The 27,793-nt window shown below is 44.4% G+C and overlaps 1 protein-coding gene across 18 annotated transcripts in view; it reads right to left on the minus strand.

Moving 5' to 3' along the window:
- Nucleotides 1–12,060, minus strand: part of l3mbtl2 (L3MBTL histone methyl-lysine binding protein 2) — a 158,345-nt gene extending 146,285 nt beyond the window's left edge. For 17 of the 18 annotated variants that reach the window (XM_068019420.1, XM_068019413.1, XM_068019419.1 and 14 more), the window contains exons 1-2: nt 11,968–12,058; nt 7,992–8,226 (exon numbers count right to left, since the gene is read on the minus strand). In XM_068019420.1, coding sequence (XP_067875521.1) covers nt 7,992–8,226; nt 11,968–12,000 — 268 coding nt within the window. In that variant the 5' untranslated portion in view covers nt 12,001–12,058. Of the gene's footprint in view, nt 1–7,991; nt 8,227–11,967 lie in introns of all 18 variants that reach the window. The other variant, XM_068019423.1, reaches the window with a different exon arrangement.
- Between the last annotated feature and the right edge of the window lie 15,733 nt (nt 12,061–27,793).

Genomic DNA, 27,793 nt, shown 5'->3' on the forward strand with positions numbered 1-27,793 from the left:
TGTACACAGGGCTCCCCTCAAAGTTATATTCTCCAATCTGCACATTAGGATAATGTTTCAATGAATCTCTCTCTCAAGAGGAGTGAAGCAAGGTTGTTCACTGCCACACAATCAATTTGATGGCCAACGGTGGACAGCACAAAGCACATGAGATTGGAACGTTTACTGCAGGCATTTCTGAAGGTATGTGCCAAGTGACAACAGCATTGTCAAACATAATTTCTGCTATTCATAACGCATTGCCAATGACATTAAGCGTAATGCTAACTCCTAACCCATGCACCCTAATCACTAACCCCAATCATTAACTTTAAATCATGCAATATTAATGGAGTCAACTTCAGAGTCAACAAATCAATAGTCACTGTGCAGTCATCGATGATGTGGGTTGCACATGTTGTCAACAGTTCCTCTGTTTCTGAAATATTGCAGTTGTTGGAAGAATTGGACATTGAGAGCATCTAGGCAGCCAGCACATTCCAAGCTGCCCTGCATAGGCCCTTGCAATGCACTGAAGACAGATATACAACAGATGAGAAACCCAAGGTTTAGCTATACAGATGCTGAAAGGGGCTCACTGAAACTAGGGTTGGAAGCTACGCATTCCTATATCCAATGTTTGGTGCCTGTTGTGAATAGGTGGCGAAGAAGCAAGGAACTGCTGCTGAAGCTCTGCACCTCCAAGTGGTGGAACCAACATTCAATTGGATATCGAGTGTGCCATGCTGTGGTCAGGGGAACCGTGGCAATACACTCATACGGCTCAAGTGAGTTTTGCTCACCCTGCTACTCATGAGCAACTCCCAGGACATGCTCTCCACCCAATATGGCTCAAATCCATCCTGTCAGCTGTCTGATGACTAACTAGTCACCATCCCTATGCTAGGGATCAATAGGAAAGCTTTCATATAAAAAGGTGGCTCCTGACAATGGAAGCAGCTTGAAACCAGAACCACCTAAGGTAAATCCAGCAATCCAGGCAGGTACTCTATACTTCAGGACACTTGTTAGTGATTGGCCAACCAGACTAATAGAATCTGGGGAGCTAGAACTGTCACTAGGAGACCAGGATTCTTCCCATTCAGCTCCATAACACCCAGCTACCAATGTCCTGGCTCAGTCAACAGCTCATCTTTGTGCTGTAGCCAATGTATACCTAGCAATGGATTTTCTTACCACCCCAGCAAGTTACCTCCAGAGTCTCCCAAGGATCTATCCTTAACCCTGTCCTTTTCCTCATCTAGATGTTAATCCTTGGCAACAGCATCTGCAGACATTGGGTCAGCTTTCAGATGAATGCCGATGCCACCCATCTCTACTTAACCACCAACTCTTTGCTGTCAAATGGCTTGCCTAACATCCAGTCTTGGATGAGCTATGGCTTCCTCCAGATAAACACTGGCAATGCCTTTGGTCCCTGCCACAAATCCTGCTCCAACCAACGACTCCATCTCCATCCCTGGCCTGTACCTTAGGCTGAACCAGACTGCTCACAACCTCAGGCGTGCTCTTCCAAAATGCTCTCCATCATAAAGTCCATCTCTGTAACTTCATCCACTTTTACTTCTAGCTTAGCTGAAGCCCTCACTGAAACTTTTGTCACTTCTACTTTCAATTATTCCAAAGCTCTACTGGCCAACCTTCCACCCTCCATAAACCTTAGCTCATACTAACATTCTGCCCATATCCCAACCCAGATAAGGTCATGCTTGACCATCAACCCCATCTTACGAATCTAGACTCCGGGTTCCACAAAAACTCATTTAAAATTTTCATTCTTCTGTGCTGTAAATGTCTGTTAAAATGCTTCCGGGGCCTCATCCTTCTCTATTTCTGTAAACTCCTCCAGAGCCAGCCCTACAATTTCTCCAACTCCAATATTCGCCACTCAGACTCTTACTTCCTGTGCACCACCTACTCCTTCTGCTCATGATTAGTGTCAATGACTTCAACTGTAAAGGTTCTACTCTCTGGAATTACTCACCAACCATCTAGTCACCCCCACCCCCTTCTAGACCCTCCTTAAAAACAGACCTCTTTCACCCCAGCTAATCTCTCCTTTGACTCAACATTTTTTTTTTATTCGTTCCTGGGATGTGGGCATCGCTAGCTAGGCCAGCATTTATTGCCCATCCCTAAATGCCCTTGAGAAGGTAGTGTTGAGCTGTCTTCTTGAACTGCTGCAGTCCATGTGGGGTAGGCACACCCACCTGCTGTTAGGAAGGGAGTTCCAGGATTTTGATCCAGCAACAGTGAAGGAACGGTGATATAGTTCCAAGTCAGGATGGTGCGTGCTTGGAGGGGAACTTGCAGATGGTGGTGTTCCCATGCATTTGCTGCCCTTGTCCTTCTAGGCAGTAGAGGACACAGGTTTGGAAGGTGCTAAGGAGCCTTGGTACGTTGCTGCAGTGCATCTTGTTTTTTTTTTAAGAACATTACAGCGCAGTACAGGCCCTTCAGCCCTCGATGTTGCGCCGACCTGTGAAACCATCTGACCTACACTATTCCATTTTCATCCATATGTCTATCCAATGACCACTTAAATGCCCTTAAAGTTGGCGAGTCTACTACTGTTGCAGGCAAAGCGTTCCACGCCCCTACTACTCTCTGAGTAAAGAAACTACCTCTGACATCTGTCCTATATCTATCACCCCTCAACTTAAAGCTATGTCCCCTCGTGTTTGCCATCACCATCCGAGGAAAAAGACTCTCACTATCCACCCTATCCAACCCTCTGATTATCTTATATGTCTCTATTAAGTCACCTCTCCTCCTCCTTCTCTCCAACGAAAACAACCTCAAGTCCCTCAGCCTTTCCTCGTAAGACCTTCCCTCCATACCAGGCAACATCCTGGTAAATCTCCTCTGCACCCTTTCCATAGCTTCCACATCCTTCCTATAATGCGGTGACCAGAACTGCACGCAATACTCCAGGTGCGGTCTCACCAGAGTTTTGTACAGCTGCAGCATGACCCCGTGGCTCCGAAACTCGATCCCCCTACTAATAAAAGCTAACACACCATATGCCTTCTTAACAGCCCTATTAACCTGGGTAGCAACCTTCAGGGATTTATGCACCTGGACACCAAGATCTCTCTGTTCATCTACACTACCAAAAATATTCCCATTAGCCCAGTACTCTGCATTCCTGTTACTCCTTCCAAAGTGAATCACCTCGCACTTTTCCGCATTAAACTCCATTTGCCATCTCTCAGCCCAGCTCTGCAGCCTATCTATGTCCCTCTGTACCCTACAACATCCTTCGGCACTATCCACAACTCCACCAACCTTAGTGTCATCCGCAAATCTACTAACCCACCCTTCTACACCCTCTTCCAGGTCATTTATAAAAATGACAAACAGTAGTGGCCCCAAAACAGATCCTTGCAGTACACCACTAGTAACTAAACTCCAGGATGAACATTTGCCATCAACCACCACCCTCTGTCTTCTTTCAGCTAGCCAATCTCTGATCCAAAGCTCTAAATCACCTTCAACCCCATACTTCCGTATTTTCTGCAATAGCCTACCGTGGGGAACCTTATCAAACGCCTTACTGAAATCCATATACACCACATCCACTGCTTTACCCTCATCCACCTGTTTGGTCACCTTCTCGAAAAACTCAATAAGGTTTGTGAGGCACGACCTACCCTTCACAAAACCATGCTGACTATCGCTAATGAACTTATTCTTTTCAAGATGATTATAAATCCTGTCTCTTATAACCTTTTCCAACATTTTACCCACAACCGAAGTAAGGCTCACAGGTCTATAATTACCAGGGCTGTCTCTACTCCCCTTCTTGAACAAGGGGACAACATTTGCTATCCTCCAGTCTTCCGGCACTATTCCTGTCGACAATGACGACATAAAGATCAAGGACAAAGGCTCTGCAATCTCCGCCCTAGCTTCCCAGAGAATCCTAGGATAAATCCCATCTGGCCCAGGGGACTTATCTATTTTCACACTTTCCAAAATTGATAACACCTCCTCCTTGTGAACCTCAATCCCATCTAGCCTAGTAGCCTGAATCTCAGTATTCTCCTCGACAACATTTTCTTTCTCTACTGTAAATACTGACGCAAAATATTCATTTAACACTTCCCCTACCTCCTCCGATTCCACACACAACTTCCCACTACTATCCTTGATTGGCCCTAATCTAACTCTAGTCATTCTTTTATTCCTGATATACCTATAGAAAGCCTTAGGGTTTTCCCTGATCCTATCTGCCAATGACTTCTCGTGTCCTCTCCTTGCTCTTCTTAGCTCTCCCTTTAGATCCTTCCTGGCTAGCTTGTAACTCTCAAGCGCCATAACTGAGCCTTCACGTCTCATCCTAACATAAGCCTTCTTCTTCCTCTTGACAAGCGCTTCAACTTCTTTAGTAAACCACGGCTCCCTCGCTCGACAACTTCCTCCCTGCCTCACAGGTACATACTTATCAAGGACACGCAGTAGCTGCTCCTTGAATAAGCTCCACATTTCGATTGTTCCCATCCCGTGCAGTTTCCTTCCCCATCCTACGCATCCTAAATCTTGCCTAATCGCATCATAATTTCCTTTCCCCCAGCTATAATTTTTGGCCCTGCGGTATATACCTGTCCCTGCCCATCGCTAAGGTAAACCTAACCGAATTGTGATCACTATCACCAAAGTGCTCACCTACATCTAAATCTAACACCTGGCCGGGTTCATTACCCAGTACCAAATCCAATGTGGCATCGCCCCTGGTTGGCCTGTCTACATACTGTGTCAGAAAACCCTCCTGCACACACTGGACAAAAACTGACCCATCTAAAGTACTCGAACTATAGTATTTCCAATCGATATTTGGAAAGTTAAAGTCCCCCATAACAACTACCCTGTTACTCTTGCCCCTGTCGAGAATCATCTTCGCTATCCTTTCCTCTACATCTCTGGAACTATTTGGAGGTCTATAAAAGACTCCCAACAGGATGACCTCACCTCTCCTGTTTCTAACCTCTGCCCATACTACCCCAGTAGACGAGTCCTCAAATGTCCTTTCTGTCGCTGTAATACTTTCCTTGATTAACACTGCCACACCCCCCCCTCTTTTACCATCTTCTCTGTTCTTACTGAAACATCTAAATCCCGGAACCTGCAACATCCATTCCTGCCCCTGCTCTATCCATGTCTCCGAAATGGCCACTACATCGAGATCCCAGGTACCAACCCATGCTGCAAGCTCACCCACCTTATTCCGGATGCTCCTGGCGTTGAAGTAGACACACTTTAAACCAGGTTCTTGCTTGCCAGTGCCCTCTTGCGTCCTTGTAACCTTATCCCTGACCTCACTACTCTCAACATCCTGTACACTGGCACTACAATTTTGGCTCCCATTCCCCTGCTGAATTAGTTTAAACCCCCCCGAAGAGCACTAGCAAATCTCCCCCCCAGGATATTGGTACCCCTCTGGTTCAGGTGAAGACCATCCTGTTTGTAGAGGTCCCACCTACCCCAGAAGGTAGATGGTAAACACTGCTGCTACTGTGCGTCGGTGGTGGAGGGAGTGAATGTTTGTAGATGGGGTGCCAATCAAGCAGGCTGCTTTGTCCTGGATGGTGTCAAACTTCTTGAGTGTTGTTGAAGCTGCACCCATCCAGGCAAGAGGAGAGTATTCCATCACACTCCTGACCTGTGCCTTGTAGAAGGTGGAGATGTGGACAGGTTTTGGGGTGTCAGGAGGTGAGTTACTCACCACAGGATTCCTAGCCTCTGACCTGTCCTTGTAGCCACGGTATTTATATGGCTACTCCAGTTCAGTTTCTGGTCAATGGTAACTCCCAAGATGTTGTTAGTGGGGGATTCAATGATCATAATGCCATTGAATGTCAAGGGGAGATGGTTAGATTTGCTCTTGTTGGAGATGGTCATTGCCTGGCACCTGTGTGGTGTGAATGATACTTGCCACTTATCAGCCCAAGCCTGGATATTGTCCAGGTCTTGCTACATTTCTACTCTGACTGCTTCAGTATCTGAGGAGTCACGAATAGTGAACATTGTGCAATCATCAGTGAACATCCCCACTTCTGACCTTATGATTGAAGGAAGGTTATTGATGAAGCAGCTGAAGATGGCTGGGCCTAGGACACTATCCTGAGGAACACCTGCTGTGATGCCCTAGAGCTGACATGATTGACCTTCAACAACCGCAACCATCTTCCTTTGTGCTAGTTACAACTCCAACCAGCGGAGAGCTTTCCCCCTGATTCCAGTTTTGTTTGTGCTCCTTGATGCTATACTCAGTCAAATGCTGCCTTGATGTCAAGGACTGCCACTCTCACCTCACCTCAAGTTCAGCTCTTTTTTCCATGTTTGCACCAAGGCTGTAATGAGGTCTATTTTATTTACACCTCTTAAGCAACCATGGGATAACTTTCTATGCTATTTGTCTTATATTAATTGCCTTCTTATATCTTGCCGACTTTTCATTTTAGCTGGTTAAACTCCAGCCCATCCTTCCTTATTTGAGGTTGCCAACCTGTGTCTAAGCTCTCTGTCCCCTTATGGGGAAGACAGCTCTACTCCATATGGGGCCAACAGAAACCCTACAGTCAAACGTAGACTTTGCAGTAGCTTGATGTGGAAACTTAAACATGGTGATGGGTTCTGCACATATCAAACACCTTGCTGAGCAAAGAAAAATATTAATTTCCAACTTCTTTACATAGAAACAGGAGGAGGCCATTCATTGCTCCGCCATTTAATTAGAGCACGGCTGCTCTGTATCTTAATTGTACTTATTCGCATTTGATCCAAACCCCTTGATATTCTTACCTACAATTGACACAGCATCTCGAATGGCCTAGCTTTAATCTTAACGATACATCCTATTGTTCTGGAGTCACCCACCAGAGAAAAAGCTTCTCTGTGTACCATAGCCTTTCATCATTTTAAACAGCTCAATTAGATCACCTTCCAACCAGTTAAATTGAAGGGAACACAACCCAAGTTTATGCAGTGTTCTCGATTTAACCCTTTAAGCCCCAGTTTCATCATTCTTGTGAATCTGCACTGTACCCCCTCCAAGGCCAATAAACCCTTCCTGAGGTGATTGACCAATTGGTGCAATGCGCAAAACTGAATGTAGAAATCCATATGAGGTCTGACTGAGGGCTTTGTACAACTGAAGGCATAACTTCCTCCCATTTGTATTCCAACTGTCAGGAGATAAAGGCCAACATTCCACTTTGATTACTTTTCAAAGCTGTGCAATAACATTTAGTGACTGCTTCTGGACAGCCAAATCCCTTTGCTCTTCCACAGTTTCTTATCTCTTACCATTTAGAAAATAGTCTGATTTATCTTTCTTGGATCCAAAATGGATGATCTCACGCTTCCTCATAATGAATTCCATTGGGTTCGATAGAGTAGAGAGGGATAAACTGCTTCTAACGGCAGGAGGGTTGGTAAAGAGAGAACACAGATTTAAAATAATTGGCAAAAATATCTAGGGGGATTTTCCCCCACCCACAGCAGGTTGCTGTGATCTGGAATGCATTACCTGAAAGGGAAGTAAAAGTAGATTCAGTAGTAACTTTCAAAAATGGAATTGGACAAATACTTGAAGAGAAGAAATTGCAGGGCTATGGGGAAACAGGTTGGTAGCAGGACTGATGTTGTATGATTCTATGATCTGCCAGGTTTGTCCACTTACTTAATCTGTCTATGATATCCCTCTGTAATTTCCTGCTCCCATCTACAAAACGTACTGTTCATTCTAACTTAGTGATCGTATTCGCTGGATCCTTACCGGTAAGCAAGCTTCACCTCCCTTGATTTAGCTTCTGACTTCATCCTGCATTCACACGTTTGGTCCCTATCCACCACAAGTTACAATTCTGATTCAACAACCACAGGTTTAGGACTTATGCATAAACAAATACAGTGATTCAAGTCTTCAAGTCCCCAGCTTTCAAACTGGGGTGCACATTAACATAGCAACTGTCAAAAATAAAATATACCCATTCCAAGTTTTCCATCGGTGGATGATTCATCATCATTCATCTCTCCTAATATTGACCCAGACTCCAAGTCCTGCTGCTGGCCAGCTTCTTCATCTTCCATGTCCTCATCACTTGATTCCTCGGTCGTGAAATTTTCATCGCTGCTACTGCCATGTTCTTCCAGACTATCATATCCATCAAACATGCTCTGGTCATCATCTCCAACACCCTCAAAGGACATTTCTGGATCATTCTGCAGATTTAAAATCAAACACCACCAGGGTCAGAATATAACCTAAATGGATGAAAGCCTCCTTCGTCTGGCTTCTGTAAGGATTCTGAAGTCCATTGAATTTGACCAGCTTCAACCCAAGTCTAATAGTGCAAGGCAATATTACAAACTTATCCACAATTTTCCGAAAGATAATGGCCAGTGGTCATAATCAAGCCCTCTCTTCTGAACTTGTGGCAAGGTATACTGCTGAACAGTAGGTTTGCTCTGCCCAAGCTGTAATATACTGGGGATTGTACAATGGATCCAAGGGGAAAAATATTCAGTTTCCGCCCCTGCCTCAGCCCATCTGTGGTGAGACCCTCATCCCTGCTTTTGTTACTTCCAGTCCCAACTGTTCTAATGATCCCCAGGCCAGCCTCCGACCTTCCACCCTCTGTAAACTTCAGCTCACCCAAAGCTCTGTAACACACATCCTGACATGCACCAAGACCCATTTACCCATTACCCCTGCACTTACTGACCTACAATGGTTCCCAGTCCAGTAATGCTTCAAGCTTAATCACCCTTGTTTTAAAATCTCCCCTTGGCCTCGCCCTCCCCATCTCTGTAACCTCCTCCAGACCTACAACCCTCCGGCATCTCTGCTCTCCTCCAACACTAGCCTCTTGCACATCCTTTATCCCACCAAAGATAGCCAGTCATTCAGATGCCTCAGCCCAAACTCAATTCCCTCCCGAAACACCTCCGCCTAACACACTCTCCTCCTTCAAGATGCTCCTGAAAACCTACCTCTTTGCCTATCCCAATATCTCTATGTGGCTCATTGTCACATTTTTGTTGGATACTACTCCTGTGGGACATCTTAGTACGTTAAAGGCCCGATGTAAATGCAAACTGTTTGGTCCATGGTTCACCATTTCTTAGTCAAACTAAGCACATTCATCTTTTTAAACAAGGAACTCATCTTATTCTGCTCTACTGTGACAAAGAGGGGCATTTATGTCAGCATCAGCAAACTAAAGGACAGCCAAGCTTACACTACCAGAGTAATGGGATCCATTGCACTCTTAACACAGCGATCCTGCTCAACCACTTAGCCCCCTTGCTCCTTTCCCACAGTTAGGAAAAAACTGCAGATTGGCTTTAATCACAACCCTCCTGTCCCCAAATCAAATGAACAGTAAATCCCTCCCTGGAACTTAGTACACAAGCTATCACCCCAAAATGCATCAGTGAGCATAAATTTCTATTTTTATATTTAACACAATGGAAGCAGATTCAATAATAACTTTCAAAATGAAATTGGATAAATGCTTGAAGGGGAAAAGACTGCAAGGCTATGGGGAAAGAGGCGTGGGAATGATTGTATAGTTCTTTCAAAGAGCTGGCACAGGCACGATGCACTAAATGGCCTCCATTTGTGCTGCATCATTCTGGGATCCTGCAGCACTTCAGCACAGAACAGATGCCCAATGTTACTCATGTCCAAGTTTAGATGTTGTCTGATATAATGTGTAATACACTGTATCATTTGGGAGTCTACATAGCCTGTGCCTGGTAACTCAGAATTTGAAACATGGTTTCACCACAAAGTAAATACTGATCACTTCACGAAAAAGAAGAGACTTGCATTTATATAGCGCCTTCCGTGACCACCAGATGTCTCAAAGCACTTTACAGCCAATGAAGTACTTTTTGAAATGTATTCACTTTTGTAATGTAGGTAACACGGCAACCAGTTTGCCCGTAGGGTCACACAAAGCAATGTGATAAAGATCAGATCATTTGTTTTCTCCACGTTGATTGAGGGATAAATATTGGTCAGACATTGGGGATAACTCCCCTGCTCTTCTTCGAAATAACGTCACAAAATCTTTTCTGTCCACCTGAGGGGACAGATTGGGCCACAATTTAACGTCTCATCCGAAAGACGGCACCTCCAACAGTGCAGCACTCCCTCAGTATTGCACTTCATCAGCCTTGATTTTTGTACTCCAGCCCCAGAGTGGAACTTGAAGCCGGAACTTTGTGAATCAGAGGCCAGAGTGCGACCCATGACACCCAAAAGGAGCACCTATGAGAAGCACTGCAAGAGTGCAATACTGAATGAAGGTATTTATAAAGTCCGAGATAAAAGGGGTAATTTATCCTAACCAACCCATCAGGATACTGATGGGATTGGGTGCAACGCTGGTTTTACATTCATCATGATTTTACTCTCACCAGTCAGCAGACAGAATTATTGGACGAGATGTAAACCCAGCGTTCCACCCAATCCCATCAGTTGCCTGATGGACGTGTTAGAATAAAATTGCCCCCAAACAATAAATATTGCTTAATCCTTTCCAAAGATAGATCAACCTGAAACATTAACTGTTTCTCTCTCCAAAGATTTTGCCAGGCCTAAGTATTTCCAGCATTTTCTGTTTTTATTTCAGATTTCCAGCATCCTCAGTATTTTATCTTTGTTTGATCATTATTGTTAGTGCTGTAATGTTTTGATTCCTAGTGTAGGTGGTCAATTACCACATCTTCCCACAGGGAATTGGGGAGAAGGGAGGGAAGGAAGGAACTCCATTTCGCTCCTTGAAAAATCTCCTCCAAACCCATCTCCTCCACCAAATGTTTGTTCACTGCTCTTAATACTTCCTTTCCAGGCTTGGCAACGCCATTTGTTCAATTTGTGTAGCCACGCAACAGTTATTTTTACATTATAAAGACACTATATAACTGGGACCTGCTGTGCTGACTTTCCCCTCTGCTTTTACTCAATCTCCACATGACCTTCAACACAATTGAGACCGACACCCCCAACTGATGGAAACTGCAAGTTGCTATCTGTAGAGACTGGGTGAGCACAGGATCAGCCTCAACTGTTCTGCACCGATTCTGCTAACACTCACTATTTAGGTTCACACTACCAGCTGATAAACTAGCAGAGAACTGCTGTTAAAATAAAATAAACCTTTTACCAAAGTCAAACTAATCAACTGTATTGAAACTTTTTAATGGTGTGACTTTTGAAATAGTCTTTTTTTTTTCAAATAATGTTACACAGACATTGAAGAATTCAAGCTATAATTGTCAACCAACAGATGTTGTAGTGTAACATCTCACAAAAAATCCCATGCATTTCTAGAATTAGTGTGTACTGTGTGTTTCTGCCCAAATATCACAATTTGGCATTGAAGTCCCAGATGCAGTAAAAATTAAAGGGGTTTGAGTAAACAAGACATTTGTTGCAGCAATTACTTGTCTCATCTGTTAATCATTGAAAAGAGCAAACAACAGTCCTGGAAAATAGATTACTAAACAGTGCAGCATCTGACAACATTGTTATGAGATGACTGCCTTGTCGAGGACATCAAAATTCAGCCATAATTGCACTGCTCACAAGATAAGACATCAGACACAAACGTTTAGCAACAATAACATCCTCAAGATCCACTCTCTCTATCACTTTGACCACATAGCAACAATGTCGCTCTGCTGACTCCCAAAGTACTAGTTGGAAACAAACTAGCTCAAAAAAAATCAGGAAAAACATTACAAACACAATTTGTGGGGTAATGGAAAAGGCGGGGGGAGTTGCTCTTGCAGGGAGCCGGCACGGACCCAACGGACCGAAAGGTCTCCTCATGTGCTTTGATTTGATGAACTATAAAACAGTAATTCAATGTGAGGGACAAGACTTGTAACCACTGCAGCTCACCTCCTGAACTATATAAAAGTTCTTATTTTTTAATTCATTAAGAGCACCTTTTTAAAGAAACTCACAATCTTTTCCCCCATCTCTTGTACAACTTGATGTTTGAACTCATGAACACATTGCACACAATTCTGCCATCTTGGGAAGGACCACCTCCTTATAACATGCTCTCTTACTGGCGGAGGCCACAATCCTTCTTAACCAATGGAAGGAGCTAGTATTGATTGAGTAGCGAACAGCTCGGGCAGTAAAGCCCTCTGGGAGATGTAGTCCTTCAGAATCAGGGAGCATTGCAACCCTGTTGCAGTTCCGAAGAAGGGTCACTGACCCGAAACGTTAACTCTGCTTCTCTTTCCACAGATGCTGCCAGACCTGCTGAGTGAATCCAGCATTTCTTGTTTTTGTTTCAGATTTCCAGCATCTGCAGTATTTTGCTTTTATATTATTGCAACCCTGTTATAGGCTGATCATTTTAGTTTTTATTTTGCACTGAAACAAATCCAATGCTTTGAATTAAGCAAAATTAATAACACTCCAAACTGGAAAGTTAATGCTCTAAAGAGTTAAGTAATCAGATATTTTGTGACTTTGAAATTAAGGGTAGACTGCACCAGCTGTTTAAAGGAACACTGCAGAGTGAGGTTCAATGTTGACATTACCCCCAAGTAGTCATTTACTAAAAGACAACCCAACATAATTTTTTAAAAACTCCACCTTCAATTAGGCCTGCCACATTCTGCAGATTTGATTAGACTAAATAATAGCAAAGCTTGGCGTAGCCTCAGCATCCAGCATACTCCAGATTCCAAGGTGTTTGATTTTTGCTGCCAGGTAGAACCTGTGTTTCATGTGTGCATGAAGTGTGAGAAATTACAGGTTGCTGTATTGTTTGAAGAGGTTGCTCCTCAATTTTGGTTGCACTTCACTCCTACACTGCTGATCTTTGACCCAGAGGGTAAGTCAGAGGATCTTCTGTGGGTCTCCTCCTGGGACTAAGCAAGGCGGCAACTCACATGTCCAGGGGTGATCCGGCCCATGGGAGGGGGCCACACTGGCTTCCTGCTTCTCTTCCTTACTGGCTGGCCTCGCAGATGGAACATGCAGCACCCTCTGGTAAGCAGTGAGCATCACAGGTGACACTGAGAGTATAGAGAGAATTGCCATTTAGCTGGATATTTTGCATCAAATTTTTTGCTGCTTATTTAGGCACGATAGTTTAATTAAAACATATCTCTGTTATATTAGTGGTGCCCTGAAAGTGGCAATTGTGCTGATTCTTGTAGATGACACTGGAGCCTCAGTATCACTCTTGTTGGTCATTCAAAATAGGCCCCGCAATTCCCATTATTGCACTAAAAGCAATAAGCAGCAGGGGGTGCTGGGAGCTTGGGAATCAAGCCGAATTAGAGTTACATAGAAATATAGAAAATAGGAGCAGGAGTAGGCCATTCGGCACTTCGAGCCTGCTCCGCCATTCATTATGACCATGGCTTACATTACCCCCTTAGCTCAGAAATGCAGCAAACTGCTAGGCCTAACTCGGATAATAGTCCAATTTGTGGCCAACAACTAAAAACACATATTTTACAAAATGATTTTCACACAAAAACTCTCACGAATTGGTGATAGAACTTCACCTTGTCGTGTTGCTTGAAAACCACCAAAGATGAGGGTGGGGCTGGAGGAGGCTGCTCTCAGTGCTCTTCCTAGACTTCCATACACCTTGGGGATGATTGGATAAATTAACTTTTATATGGTGGCAATGGGCGAGCTTTGACAGCAGCCTGATTAACCTCCCTCTCAGCTGCTAAATGGTGCATGGCCTAGGAGACCCAAGAAGAAGGATATTTAAAACATATTCACAATTAAATGTAAGGAAGAATTAGTCCTTGGTTCTAGATATTACATGAATTACATACTTTAAAACACAGCAGTAATAATGTGGTAATTTATAGAATGCTTTATTATAATCACAAAAGCTATACACATGATAAACTCCCTCTTGGAGTACTGTGGCCATTTTTAAATAGGGAACATCTTTTGAAGCAATCACTAACATGGTAGATAAGGATGTTGTCTATAAGGATGTTGTCTATCTCCAGAAGATATTTGATAGATTATTCGCAAGACTAAGAGCACACAAATATAAAAGGTAACCTTGTGACATGGTAATTTGTTAGGAGATGGAAGACAAACAGTAGGAATAAAGGGAAAATGCTCCGATTGGCAGGGTGTGATAAATGGTGTTCCCCAGGGACCTGTACTGGGGCCTCAGCTTTTCATTTGTTATATATTGTTATACTATCTGTAAAGTGCTAGGAACTAATTGTTATGTGTAAGTGTTCCAGGTCGCCACATTTATGGCTGCACTAGAGAGTTATGTGGCATGTAACAGGACACCGGCCTAGGGAAGTCCTACACCAGGCAGCATGAAAGCTGAATGATTAACATAAAGAACTCCAGCCTTTCCAAGTCCAAGTTGTGATAATTTCCAACTTATGGGAACCAGAAGTCAACCAGGGGATATAATAACATTAATGTATCCGACGAAAAAATAGAGCTGTATATCCAAGTGCAGATGACATTAAGTTAAGAGGTACAGTAAGTTGTATAGATGGAAGTTACAAAGGGACATCGATAGATAAAGTGAGTGGGCAAAACTATTGCAGATGGAGTTCAATGTGTGAAAGTGTGAAATTATCCACTTTGGATCAGAGGAAAACAAATCAAAATATTTTCTTAATGTTAAGAGACTATGAAGGAATTAAGAGGTTTGGGTGTCCATATACACGAATCCCTAAAAGCTCATGTACAAGTAAAAAAAGTATTCAAAAAGGCTAATGGAATACTGGCCTTTATCTCAAGGGGATTTGAATTCTAAAGTGAGAAAGTTATGCTTCAGTTGTACAGGACGTAGGATCAGAGGAACATAAGAAAAGGAATAGGCCATTCAATGTGATCATGGCTGATCATCCACTTCAATGCTTTTTTCCCAGTTTTGTGTCATCTGTGAATTTGGAAATACTACATTTGGTCCCCACATCCAAGTCATTGATACATATTGTGAACTGCTGGGCCCCAAGCACTGATCCCTGCGGTACCCCACTAGCCAACGCAAGAATGACCTGTTTATTCCTACTCTCTGCTTTCTGCCTGTTAACCAATCCTTAATCCATGCCAATATATTGCCTCCTATCTCATGTGCTTTAATTTTACTAACCAACCTCCTGTGGCGGATTTTATCAAAAACCTTCTGAAAATCCAAGTATACCATGTCCACCCACTCCCCTTTATCAATTCTGTTAGTAACATCTTCAAAAAATTCCAACAGGTTGATCAAACATGATTTCCCATTCATAAATTCATGTTGACTATGCCCAATCAGATCATTATTATCCAAGTGTCCATTTATCACATCCTTTCGAATAGATTCTAGCATTTTCCCAACGGCTGATGTAAAGCTAACAGGTCTGTAATTCCCTGTTTTCCCTTCTTAAATAGTGAGGTGACATTTGCAACCTTCCAATCTGCAGGAACCGCTCCAGAATCTATAGAATTTTGGAAGATGATCACCAATGCATCCATTATCTCCATAGCTACCTCTTTCAACACTCTGGGATGTAGAATATCTGGTCCTGGGGACTTATCAACCTTCAGCCCCATTAATTGCTCCAATACAACTTTCTTACTAATATTAATTTCCTTCAATTCCTCATTCCCCCGAATCTCTTGGATCTCTAACTCTGGGAGATTTCTTGTATCTTCCTCAGTGAAGACAGACACAAAGTAATCATTTAGCTTTTCTGCCATTTTTCTATTCCCTATTACAAATTCTCTTGACTCTGCCTGTAATGGACTCACATTTGTCTTAGCTAAAAGCTTCCTTTTTATGTACCTGTAGAAGCTTTTACAGTCCGTTTTTATATTTTTTGCTAGCTTACATTCATATTCTATTCTCTCTTTCTTTATCCGTTTCTTGGTCTTCCTTTGCTGTATTCTAAAATCCTCCCAGTCCTCAGGTTTACTATGATTTCTGGCCTCTTCTTTTAGTCTTATACAATCCTTAACTTCCTTTGTTATCCACAGTTGACTGCCTTTACTTTTGGGGTTTTTGTGTTTTGAAGGAATGTACAGTTGCTGTAAACTATGTAATATTTCTTTAAAGACTATCCATTGCCTATGTACTGTCATACCTTTTAATGTATTTTCCCAATCCACCTCCACCTTGGTCACTGAACCTCAAAAAAGATATACTGACCTACAGGGATACAGTGCACATTCACGGAATGATACCAGGGTTTAAACAATTAAATTAGGAGGACAGGTGTATTCCCTTGAGGTTATACAGTTGAAGTGTGATCTAATTGAGATATTTAATACTACATAGAGATTTTGTAGGGTAGATACAAAGAAGTTATTTCCACCAAGTAGACTGTGGACTGTGAAAATTTTCAAGACTGAAATCAACCAATTTTTGTTAGTAAAGGTTATCAAGGGGTATGGGTCAAAGGTGGATAAATGGAGTTATTTGGATGGTGGAAGATTCTAGAGGGGCTGAATGGCCTACTACTCCTGTTTCTATATTTTTCAGCATGTATTTTGTCTATCACTGCAGTTACATGAGGCAAACAGCAGGCCGTTTTAAAAGTGAGTTAATGTTTATTGCATAAAATAAACATGTCCTCTTTTAGGTTTCCATGGGCAATGCATCAGTTCCCAGCTCTACAAGCAAGATCATGTCAACAGGTGGCCGAGTACCCCAGGGTTTTTGCTGACATCAGGTTTGAATCAGAACTTTAAGAGATTCATCTTAGCGCAGTTGGTAGCACTCCCATTCACCTCCTAGTTAGTCTCCAATCATGACTTGATTACGTAACCTAGAGTGAAAATACCAATGCAGAACTGACTGCTGCATTGTTCGTGGTGCTGTCTTCTGGATAACACAACAAAATGTTTTCTTCAGGAAGAAAAGCAACAAGTTCTCCTGATGAAGGTGAGCTTCCTATCACATCTCCACACCATCACTAAAACCATCTATTTCCACCTCACCCAACTCCACCACTGCCTCAGCTTATCTGCTGCTGACACCCTCGGCCATGCCTTTGTTACCCTCTACACTTGTCTATTCCAATGCAATTCTGTCCGGCCTCCTTAATTCTACCGTCCGCAAACTTGAGGTCATTCAAAACTCTGCAGCCCTTGTCCTAACTCGCACCAAGTTCTGCTCACCCATCACCACTGTTCTCACTTTTAAAATTCTCAACCTTCATTTCAGATCCCTCCATGGCCTCACCCCTCCCTAACTCTGTATAACCTCCTCCAGCCTTACAGCCCTCCTGAGACCTCTGCACTCCAGCAGTTCCAACCTCTTGTGCTTCTGCAATTTCCTTTATGCCACCATTGGAGGTCGTGCCTTCAGTTGCCATGCCCCTAGGCCCTGGAATTCCCTCCCTAAACCTCTCTGCCTCTCTTTTCTCCTTTAAAACGCTCCTTAAAACCTACCTCTTTGACCAAGCTTTGCATCTGGCCTAATATCTTTTTTTTGTGGCTCAGTGTCAAATGTTGTTTGATAATCACTTGTAAAGCACCTTGGGCCATTTTATTACATTAAAGGTACTATATAAATAAAGTAGTTGTTGTAAAAACAGAAAATGCTGGAAATGTTCAGCAGGTCAGGCAGTATCTGTGGAGAGGGAAAGAGAGTTAACATTTCAGGTTAATGATCTTTCTTCAGAACTGGAACATGTTGAGAGAGGTAACAGAATTTAAGTAAATTTAAGTAAATTTTGTTAGCCTGGCCCACTGAAAACAAAAAAAAAGGTTAACTGGTCATTTGTGATCAGTTTGGATGGAAGGTCCTCCACCTGAAACATTAACTCTATTTCTCTCTCATACTGTCTGACCTGCTTGGTGTTTTCCAGCATGCATTGTGCACCTGGAATAGTACAGAAAAGGGCTTCTTCACACAATATCCAAATGGAAATGTATTTAAAATCCACCTTTCACCAATATTTTCCAGTAACCTCATAAGGTGATTGGCAAAAGAACCAGAGCAACATAAAAAAGTTTTTTTTTAAAACAGGGAGGTATTGAGATCTGGAATGCAGGGTAGTGGAAGCAGATTCAATAGTGACTTTCAAAAGGGAATTGGATAAATACATGAAGGGAGAAAAATTGCAGGGCTATGGAGGAAGAGTGGGGGAGGGGGCAGTGGGAGTGGGACGAATTGGGTAGCTCTTTCAAAGAGCTGGCAGAGACACAATGGCCCAAATGGTCTCCTTCTGTGCTGTATCATTCTAGAAACCTTATTGTCAGAACAATATCGCCGTTCCTTCACTGCCGCTGGGTCAAAATCCTGGAACTCCCTCCCTAACAGCACTGTGGGCGTACCGACCCCACATGGACTGCAGTGGTTCAAGAAGGCGGCTCACCACCACCTTGTCAAGGGCAATTAGGGATGGGTAATAAATGCTGGTCTAGCCAGTGACACCCACGTCCCATGAACAAATAAAAAAATGAAAACGCAAGATTATACAAGTGTGGGGCAATGAGATGGAGTTTATGGAGGTTTTCCACATACAGTGATAGTATTTAGGGATTTTCTTTTTTTGCAGTTGTAACCTTTTTTTGTTTTTCTTAGATTTCTTATTTCTGCCTTTCATCTTAAATCTTGTTTTTAATCTCTCTTCCCCTGGGCCGTTTGCTGTTTTTGGCTTCACTCTGCCAACAGGCCCCAATACTGGCGGAGGGACACTGGTTACCAGGGAAACGCTGCGCTTCATCCCTTCAATGACAGACGGAAATCCGACAAATCTACTTTATAAAAATGAGCAGCTCGGCTGCGGAAACAAAATATGTATGACAAAGGATCGCCGATACCGTGCGGTTAGAATTTAAAACGCTGAAATTATCCCCTGCGCCCGTTAAAATCGATATTGTGGTAACGCAACAAAGCACAACCTGAGACTCTCCTCACCTCTCCACTTCATCAACCAAAGCATTTACTATTTTCTCAACAGCTTTCCCTTCCAAATCTTACAGTTAGCAAGTTAATTCACGCATTTTTCAGCACGCACTATTTGTTTTACCCCAGCCCTATATCTCTTCAAATACATCCGCGCAGTCTTTGGCACTTTCACTTCAAAGGGTATGGATCCCTTAATATTATTTTCAAAATAGGTTTCCTTTTCCCCAATACTTAGGCAAACAACTCCTACACTCTCAACTCTCTCTCCAAACTGATGGAAGTGCTATCTTTCAGACAAGACATTCAGCTTTGGACCATCTGCCCTGTCAGATGGATATAAAATATCCAATGGCGCTATTTTAAGGACCAAGGTGAGTTCTGCCCATCCTGACCAATATTTATTGGTCACTAAAATAGATTATTTGGTCATTGCCGTGGGACCTTGTGTGTAAATTGGCTGCTGCTTTCTTCCATTGTAACAGTGACTACAGGTCCAAACTACTTAATTCGCTGTGGGACATCCTGTGGTTATGAATGGTGATATAAAAATGCAAGTTCTTTTGTTTCTGCTCCATCTCTGCTCAAGTCCGTACCCAAGTCTTGACTGGTGTCTATATGGATCTCTTCAGTACAGTTTCTGTTCCATCAGCAACACTGAGAATGTCCTGGTTTAAGTCAACTGTTATATGTTGTGTGTCTCCTGTCCCTGATTCCAGGGATGGAGGGTTTTAGTTACAAAGTTAGGATAGAAAAACTGGGGTTCTTCTTAGAACAAAGGCGATTGAGGGGAGATTTAATAGTAATGTACAAGATTATCACAGGCTGCCTCCTGTAAGGAATCCATTCCATTCTCCCAGTTTCTGACGCATCTGCTCTGATGATGCTACCTTCCGTGACGGTGCTTCTGATATGTCTTACTTTATCCTCAACTGAGGATTCCCCCCCACTGTAGTTGACAGGGCCCTCAACCATGTCCGGCTCATTTCCAGCACCTCTCCCCACACCTCTTCCCCTCCCTCCCAGAACTGCGACAGGGATCCCCTTGTCCTCAATTCCCACCCCACCAGCCTCCACATCCAAAGGATCATCCTCCGCCATTTCCGCCACCTCCAGCGTGATGCCACTATCAAAAGCATCTTCCCCTCCCTTCCCCTGTCAGAATTCCGAAGGGATCGTTCCCTCCGTGACGCCCTGATTCAGTCCTCCATTACCCCCACCACCTCGTCCCCTTCCCCTGCAATTGCAGGTGTAATACCTGCCCATTTACCTCCTCTCTCCTCACTGTCCAGGGCCTCAAACACTCCTTTCAGGTGAAGCAGCGATTTACTTGTACTTCTTTCAATGTAGTATACTGTATTTGCTGCTCACAATGTGGTCTCCTCTACATTGGGGAGAACAAACGCAGATTGGGTGACCGCTTTACGGAACACCTCCGCTCAGTCCATAAGCATGACCCTGAGCTTCCGGTTGCTGGCCATTTCAACACCCCCCCTCCTGCTCTCATGTTCACATCTCTGTCCTGGGATTACTGCAGTGTTCCAGTAAACATCAACGCAAGCTCAAGGAACAGCATCTCATTTACCGATTAGGCATGCTACAGCCTGCCGGACTGAACATTGAGTTCAATAATTTCAGAGCATGACGGGGCCCCCCTTTTTAGTTTTAGTTATTTTTTATTTTTTAATTGTTTATTTTATTTTAGTTTGTTTCTACTGTGTCTACCCACTTTTTTTTTAATGTTTGTGCTTGTAGCCAGGGCTGTTCATTTTACAGTCAATTAACACCCTCTCTGTACTAATGCTTTGTCTTTCAGCACACATTAGCATACAGTTTGCCTTCGTTCCATGACCTTCCTGTCAGTTATTCTCTGTGACCTTGTCCTATCAACACCTCTTTTGTTATCTCTTACCCCACCCCTGCTTTACTTGCTTAAAACCTTTTACATTTCTAATATTTGTCAGTTCTGCTGAAGGGTCACTGACCTGAAACATTAACTTTGCTTCTCTCTCCACAGATGCTGCCAGACCTGCTGAGTATTTCCAGCATTTCTTGTTTTTATTTCAGATTTCCAGCATCTGCAGTATTTTGCTTTTATAACAGTAACCTGGTCTTGATCATAATTTTCTGTGTTTTAATACCAGAGTAATTTAATTCATGCTTATTTGCCCATTTCCAATTTTAAACCAACAAATTTTAATGAGCTTGATTAATGTGCGATTAGAGATTTTAAATTTTATTACTGGCAGTTATACAAGGTGTTCCCAATCAGAAAGCACCAAACTTTCAGCTTAGCGGTGAGAGAAAGAAGTTACGATTTTGAAAAGACCAGTATGATCACAGTTTCACAAGTAGCCTCTAGGACAGGGAAGGTTTGTACTCATTGAAATAAGGGATGGCATTGCTGATAAATGGAACATTTTGTATTTGAGGCATCCAGTGTCAGCATCGAGCAATCTGGAAGAGAATAATCATTGTCAGGAAAATCCTGGGTGTATGGGGGAGCAGCCAATGACTATAGAAAATCTTGTGTTCAGATGTGAGGTCCTCTCAGTGCCTCTGTCCCATGTCCCGTGACACTGCTACCACTTTATATGAAGATCTGAGCTGGAGCACAACATCAAGGATGTTTACGGGGAAGCAGGGAGGGAGCTGAGGGCTGGAGTTCCAAATCAGAAATCTGGAAGACACTTACACTGTGCCAGCACAGACATGATGGGCTGAATGGCCTCCTTCAGTGCTGCATAGTTTCTATGTTTCCTGGGTGTCCTGATGAAATTAACCTTTTTCTTCGCCTGCCTGTTGGGTGGGAAAGACTGGGGCACAAGGCTGCAGCTGGGGAGCAGGGGAGGGAAGGATGGAGGGAGAAATTGTAGGGACCGGGGATGGAGGGAGTCTTATTGTCAGTGGGGGGGGGGAGATCATGGGGAGAGAGCATGAAGGTGGGGGGAAACGGTGGGGTCAGCTATCACGGGAAGGATACCGGCGGAGATTTTGGCGAGCTGGAAATTTACCCTTGAGAAGGTGGTGGTGAGCTGCCTTCTTGAACCACTTCAGTCCTTGTGGTACACCCACAGTGCTGATGGGGAGGGAGTTCCAAGATTTTGACCCAGCGACAGTGAAAGAACAGCGATATATTTCCAAGTCAGTATGGTGTGTAACTTAGAGGAGAACTTGCAAGTGGTGGTGTTCCCATGTGCCGACTGCCTTTGTTTTTCTAGGTGGTAGAGGTCATGAGTTTGGAAGGTGCTGTCGCTGGAGGCTTGAGGAGTTGCTGCAGTCCGTTTTGTAGATGGTACACACTGCAACCACTGTGCGCTAGTGGAGGAGGGAGTAAATGTTCAAGATGGTGGACGGGCTGCCAGTCAAGCTGCTTTATCCTGGATGGTCTCGAGCTTCTTGTCTGTTGTTGGAGCTGCACCCATCCAGGCAAGTGAGGAGCAAGTTCTAAACTGGCAATCATTCCCAGGTTTGTGTGTCTGTTAGTGCACTGTTTTATCTTATCTATAAAAATAGATCAAAAGTTAAAAGAAAACATACAGATAATTTCAGAAATGGAAGGAGACGTACTAGTACCATTCTTATTTCAATGAGGACAAACCTTCTGCAGTATATTGCTCTTGTATTAATACTGACAGTGTTAAAGCGAAAGGAATGGGTGGAGGGTGGGGAGAAGAGTTTTGTTCAAAATACTTGCCTGTTTCACAGAAAAAATTTCAGTTGAATCACTGACAAGGAGACCCTTAAGATTTCTTGAAGGAAAAATGCTAATGAGGAGATATTAAAACTAAAAACCTGCATTTATATAGCGCCTTCAATATAGTAAAACCTCCTAAGACACTTCACAGGAGCTATTATCAAACAATATTTAACACCAAGCCGAATAACGATCTGATGAAAGATCGACCTCAAGCGTTAACCCTGTTACTCTCTCCAAAGACGCTACTGAGTATTTCCAGCATTTTCTGTCTGTATTGTAAGGGATAGGAGGGCGGATGACCAAAAGCGTGGTCAGAGACTTACGTCTTAGAGAGGGTCTTAAAAGAGGAGAGACATCTGGAGATGTGGAGAAGTTTGGGGAAGGAATTCCAAAGCTGAAGGCACGGCCACCAATGGTGGAGCGATTAAAAATCGGGGATGCGCAAGAGGCCAGAATTGGAGGAGTGCAGAACACGAAGGGTTGCAGGGCTGGAAAAGATGAGAGAGAGAGGGAGGGGCAAGGCCATGGAAGAATTTAAAAACAAGGAAGAGAATTTTTAAATTACGGTGTTGCTGGACCAGGAGCCAATGTAGGTCAGTGAGCACAAGGGTAATGGGTGAACCGGAACTGGTGCGAGTGTGGATATGGGCAGCAGAGTTCTATATAAGATCCTGAGGGGTCTTGGCAGGGTGGATGTGGAAAGGATGATTCCCCTTGTGGGAGAATCTAGAACTAGGGGGTCACTGTTTAAAAATAAGGGGTCGCCCATTTAAGACAGAGATGAGGAGAATTTTTTTCTCTCAGAGGGTCGTGAGTCTTTGGAATTCTCTTCCTCAAAAGGCAGTGGAAGCAGAGTCTTTGGATATTTTTAAGGCAGAGGTAGATAGATTCTTGATAAGCAAGTGGGTAGAAGGTTATTGGGGGTAGGTGGAAATGTGGAGTAATCAGTTCAGCCATGAACTTATTGAATGGCGGAGCAGGCTCGAAGGGTCGAGTGGCCGACTCCTGCTCCTAATTCGTATGTTTGTATGTTTTGTTCTCGTCACATCAGTTATGGGGGGCATCCCAGAGCAGCCTCACTGCGGGCAGCAGGGGCCTTTTCAGCAAACCGTTTTACTTTTTAAAACTTATCAAAAACATTTACTGCCAATTAATCGATTAAAAAACAGAAGAACATTGTACAGAAATCTCCCTCTATATTTAACTTTATCTTTAACTGCTTTATTTTTACTTTGCTGTAGATCTTTTGTACTTGACTGCCCCTTTGCTTTAAATGTGCTTTTTGCTACATAAATCAACTTTGAATAATACATACAAAAACAAGAAATGCTGGATTCACTCAGCAGGTCTGGCAGCATCTGTGGAAAGAGAAGCAGAGTTAACGTTTCGGGTCAATGACCCTTCTTCGGAACTGACAAATATTAGAAAAGTCACAGATTATAAACAAGTGAGGTGGGGGTTGGGCAAGAGATAACAAAGGAGAAGGTGCAGATTGGACCAGGCCACATAGCTGACCAAAAGGTCACGGAGCAAAGGCAAACAATATGTTAATGGTGTGTTGAAAGACAAAGCATTAGTACAGATTAGGTGTGAATATACTGAATATTGAACAGCAGCAAGTGCAAACCTGAAGAAAAGCAACCTGAAAAAAACAGTGGGTAAGGAAACTGAACAAACTAAGATGAAATGAAATAAATGCAAAAAAAGATTGTAAAAAATGTAAAAAGGAATGTAAAAAAAAGGAAGAAAAATAACTAAAAATGACTAAAAATGAAAGTAAAGTGGGGGGCTGTCATGCTCTGAAATTATTGAACTCAATGTTCAGTCCGGCAGGCTGTAGTGTGCCTAATCGGTAGATGAGATGCTGTTCCTCGAGCTTGCGTTGATGTTCACTGGAACACTGCAGCAATCCCAGGACAGAGATGTGAGCATGAGAGCAGGGGGGAGTGTTGAAATGACAAGCAACCGGAAGCTCAGGGTCCTGCTTGCGGACTGAGCGGAGATGTTCCGCAAAGCGGTCACCCAGTCTGCGCTTGGTCTCCCCAATGTAGAGGAGACCACACTGTGAGCAGCGAATACAGTATACTACATTGAAAGAAGTACAAGTAAATCGCTGCTTCACCTGAAAGGAGTGTTTGGGGCCTGGGATAGTGAGGAGAGAGGAGGTAAATGGGCAGGTATTACACCTCCTGCGATTGCAAGGGAAGGTGCCCTGGGTCGGGGACGAGGTGGTGGGGGTAATGGAGGAGTGGACCAGGGTGTCGCGGAGGGAACGATCCCTTCGGAATGCTGACAGGGGAAGGGAGGGGAAGATGCGACTGGTAGTGGCATCACGCTGGAGGTGGCGAAAATGGCGGAGGATGATCCTTTGGATATGGAGGCTGGTGGGATGAAAAGTGAGGACAAGGGGAACCCTGTCACGGTTCTGGGAGGGAGGGGAAGGGGTGAGGGTAGAGGTGCGGGGAATGGGTCGGACACGGTTGAGGGCCCTGTCAACCACAGTGGGGGGAAATCCTCGGTTAAGGAAAAAGGAGGTCATATCAGAAGCACCGTCATGGAAGGTAGCATCATCAGAGCAGATGCGTCGGAGACGGAGAAACTGGGAGAATGGAATGGAGTCCTTACAGGAGGTAGGGTGTGAAGAAGTGTAGTCGAGGTAGCTGTGGGAGTCAGTGGGCTTATAATGGATATTGGTAGACAACCTATCCCCAGAGATGGAGACAGAGAAGTCGAGGAAGGGAAGGGAAGTGTCAGAGATGGACCATGTAAAGGTGAGAGAAGGGTGGAAATTGGAAGCAAAGTTGATAAAGTTTTCTAGTTCGGGGCGGGAGCAGGAAACGGCACCGATACAGTCATCAATGTACCGGAAAAAGAGTTGGGGGAGGGGGCCTGAGTAGGACTGGAACAAAGAATGCTCGACATATCCCACAAAAAGACAGGCATAACTAGGACCCATGCGGGTACCCATAGCGACACCTTTTACTTGAAGGAAATGCATGGAGTTGAAGGAGAAGTTGTTCAATGTGAGAACAAGTTCAGCCAGGCGGAGGAGGGTGTTGGTGGATGGGGACTGGTTGGGCCTCTGTTCCAGGAAGAAGCGGAGAGCCCTCAAACCATCCTGGTGGGGGATGGAGGTGTAGAGCGATTGGACGTCCATAGTGAAGAGGAGGCGGTTGGGACCAGGAAACTGGAAATTGTCAAAATGACGTAGGGCGTCAGAAGAGTCACGGATGTAGGTGGGAAGAGACTGGACCAGCGGAGAAAAGATAGAGTCTAGATAGGAAGAAATAAGTTCAGTGGGGCAGGAGCAGGCTGACACAATGGGTCTGCCGGGACAGTCCCGTTTGTGGATTTTGGGAAGGAGGTAGAAGCGTGCTGTCCGGGGTTGCAGGACTATGAGGTTGGAAGCTGTAGAGGGAAGATCTCCAGAGGAGATGAGGTCAGTGACAGTCCTTTGGACGGTGGCTTGATGTTCGGTGGTGGGGTCATAGTCCAGAGGGAGGTAGGAAGAGGTGTCTGTGAGTTGGCGTTGAGCTTCTGCAAGGTAGAGGTCGGTACGCCATACAACAACAGCACCACCCTTGTCTGCAGGTTTGATGACCATGTCGGGGTTAGACCTGAGAGAACGGAGTGCCTCAAGTTCAGAGGGGGACAGGTTAGAGTGAGTGAGGGGGGCAGAGAAATTGAGACGACCAATGTCTCGCCGACAGTTTTCAATTGAATAATACATAACTCGCTATGGAAGACCAGGCAGTATTTATTCATTATTTAACCGAACAGCTTTGCAGGTCTGCTGTGTTCTGTTTTAAGCTATATAGGAGCTGGGAGAATTGGCAGGTCAATTACACCTTGTTACTATATGCTTTGTCCCATTAGCCATGTGCTGTCGACTGCATTCATTGCAATGCCAGCTGTAACATTTTGTCCTTTAAATGTTTCCTTTTCGCTCCTCTCCTGAAGGTACTGACTCATACCAGGGGTCTGTTTCCAAGGTACTTCACCCACTGAGCCTGGTCACATAGGGCTGGATTTTATGGGGCCCCCCCGAGGGGGACCCATAGGATCATGACAGGAGGTGGGGTGGGGGGTGGGGGGGGTGGCTGCAGAGGGCCTGTCGCCAAGCGATTTTGCTGGGTATGGGATAGGCCAACAACAGCCTTCCCACCCAGAGGCCAATTCCCTTAAGTGGCCTAACAGACTCTTAAGGGCCTCCTCCCCCACTACCGCTGGGATTTAACCAGTGGCGGGGGTGCCTCCGCCACATGGGGCCCAAGGAGGACCCCCGCTGGGAAATACTCCACCTCCGTGGATCCCTCTTCCTCCTGGACTTCACGACCACCCCCACCTCGCCGGGACCTTCTGGACTGGCCCCAGCGACAGTGCCTCACTTACCTGAGGTCCTGGGTTTCCACTGCTGCAGGACCGACAGTGGCCACCGCTAGTGGTGGTGCTGCCAATACTGCTGAGCTGCTGGCCCTGGGATTGGCCGGCAGCTCTTGGAGGCGAGATCCCCGTCTTTAAAGGGATGGAGATCCCGAAGCTGGACTTCACTTCTGGAACAACGGAGGATCGCACTAGGGAGGCTCAAAAAAGCGGAGGCGGGTTCTCCCCACCTTTTCAGCCTAGAGCCAGGAGCCCTGCCAGCTGCACAAAATCCAGTCCTTAGTCTTGCCCTGCAGTTCACCTGTAGGGGCATCACTTCTAAAACCTAAAAGAGGTTTTCAAGCTTATGGAAGGGTTTGATAGGGTAGACATAGAGATGATGTTTTCATTATGGATCAGACTGGAACTAGACGCCATAAATATAAGACAGTCACGAATAAATCCAGTCGGGAATTTGGAAGAAACTTCTTTACCCAGAGAGTGGGTAGAATCTGGATCTTGCTACCACAGGGAGTGGTTGAGACAAATATTACAGATGCAATTAAGGGAAAGCTAGATAAACACATGAGGAAGAAAGGAATAGAAGGATATGGGGATAGGGTGAGATGAAGAAGGGTGGGAGGAAGCCCATGTGGAGCATCAACACCAGTTTGGACCTGATGGACCGAATGGCCTGTTTCTATGCCATGAATAATCTGTAATACTTTGTAATCCTGTCCTCGTCCAGTGCCCACCCACACGTACTTGCAGCAGAGGTCGCTGTGGAGGGATCAGAGGCAGCAATCCGAGCAAAGTTTGTCTTCCTTCGCCCAGGGGCACTGAAACCAAT

Source organism: Heterodontus francisci, chromosome 41 (assembly GCF_036365525.1).
Source record: "Heterodontus francisci isolate sHetFra1 chromosome 41, sHetFra1.hap1, whole genome shotgun sequence".
Lineage (NCBI taxonomy): Eukaryota > Metazoa > Chordata > Chondrichthyes > Heterodontiformes > Heterodontidae > Heterodontus > Heterodontus francisci.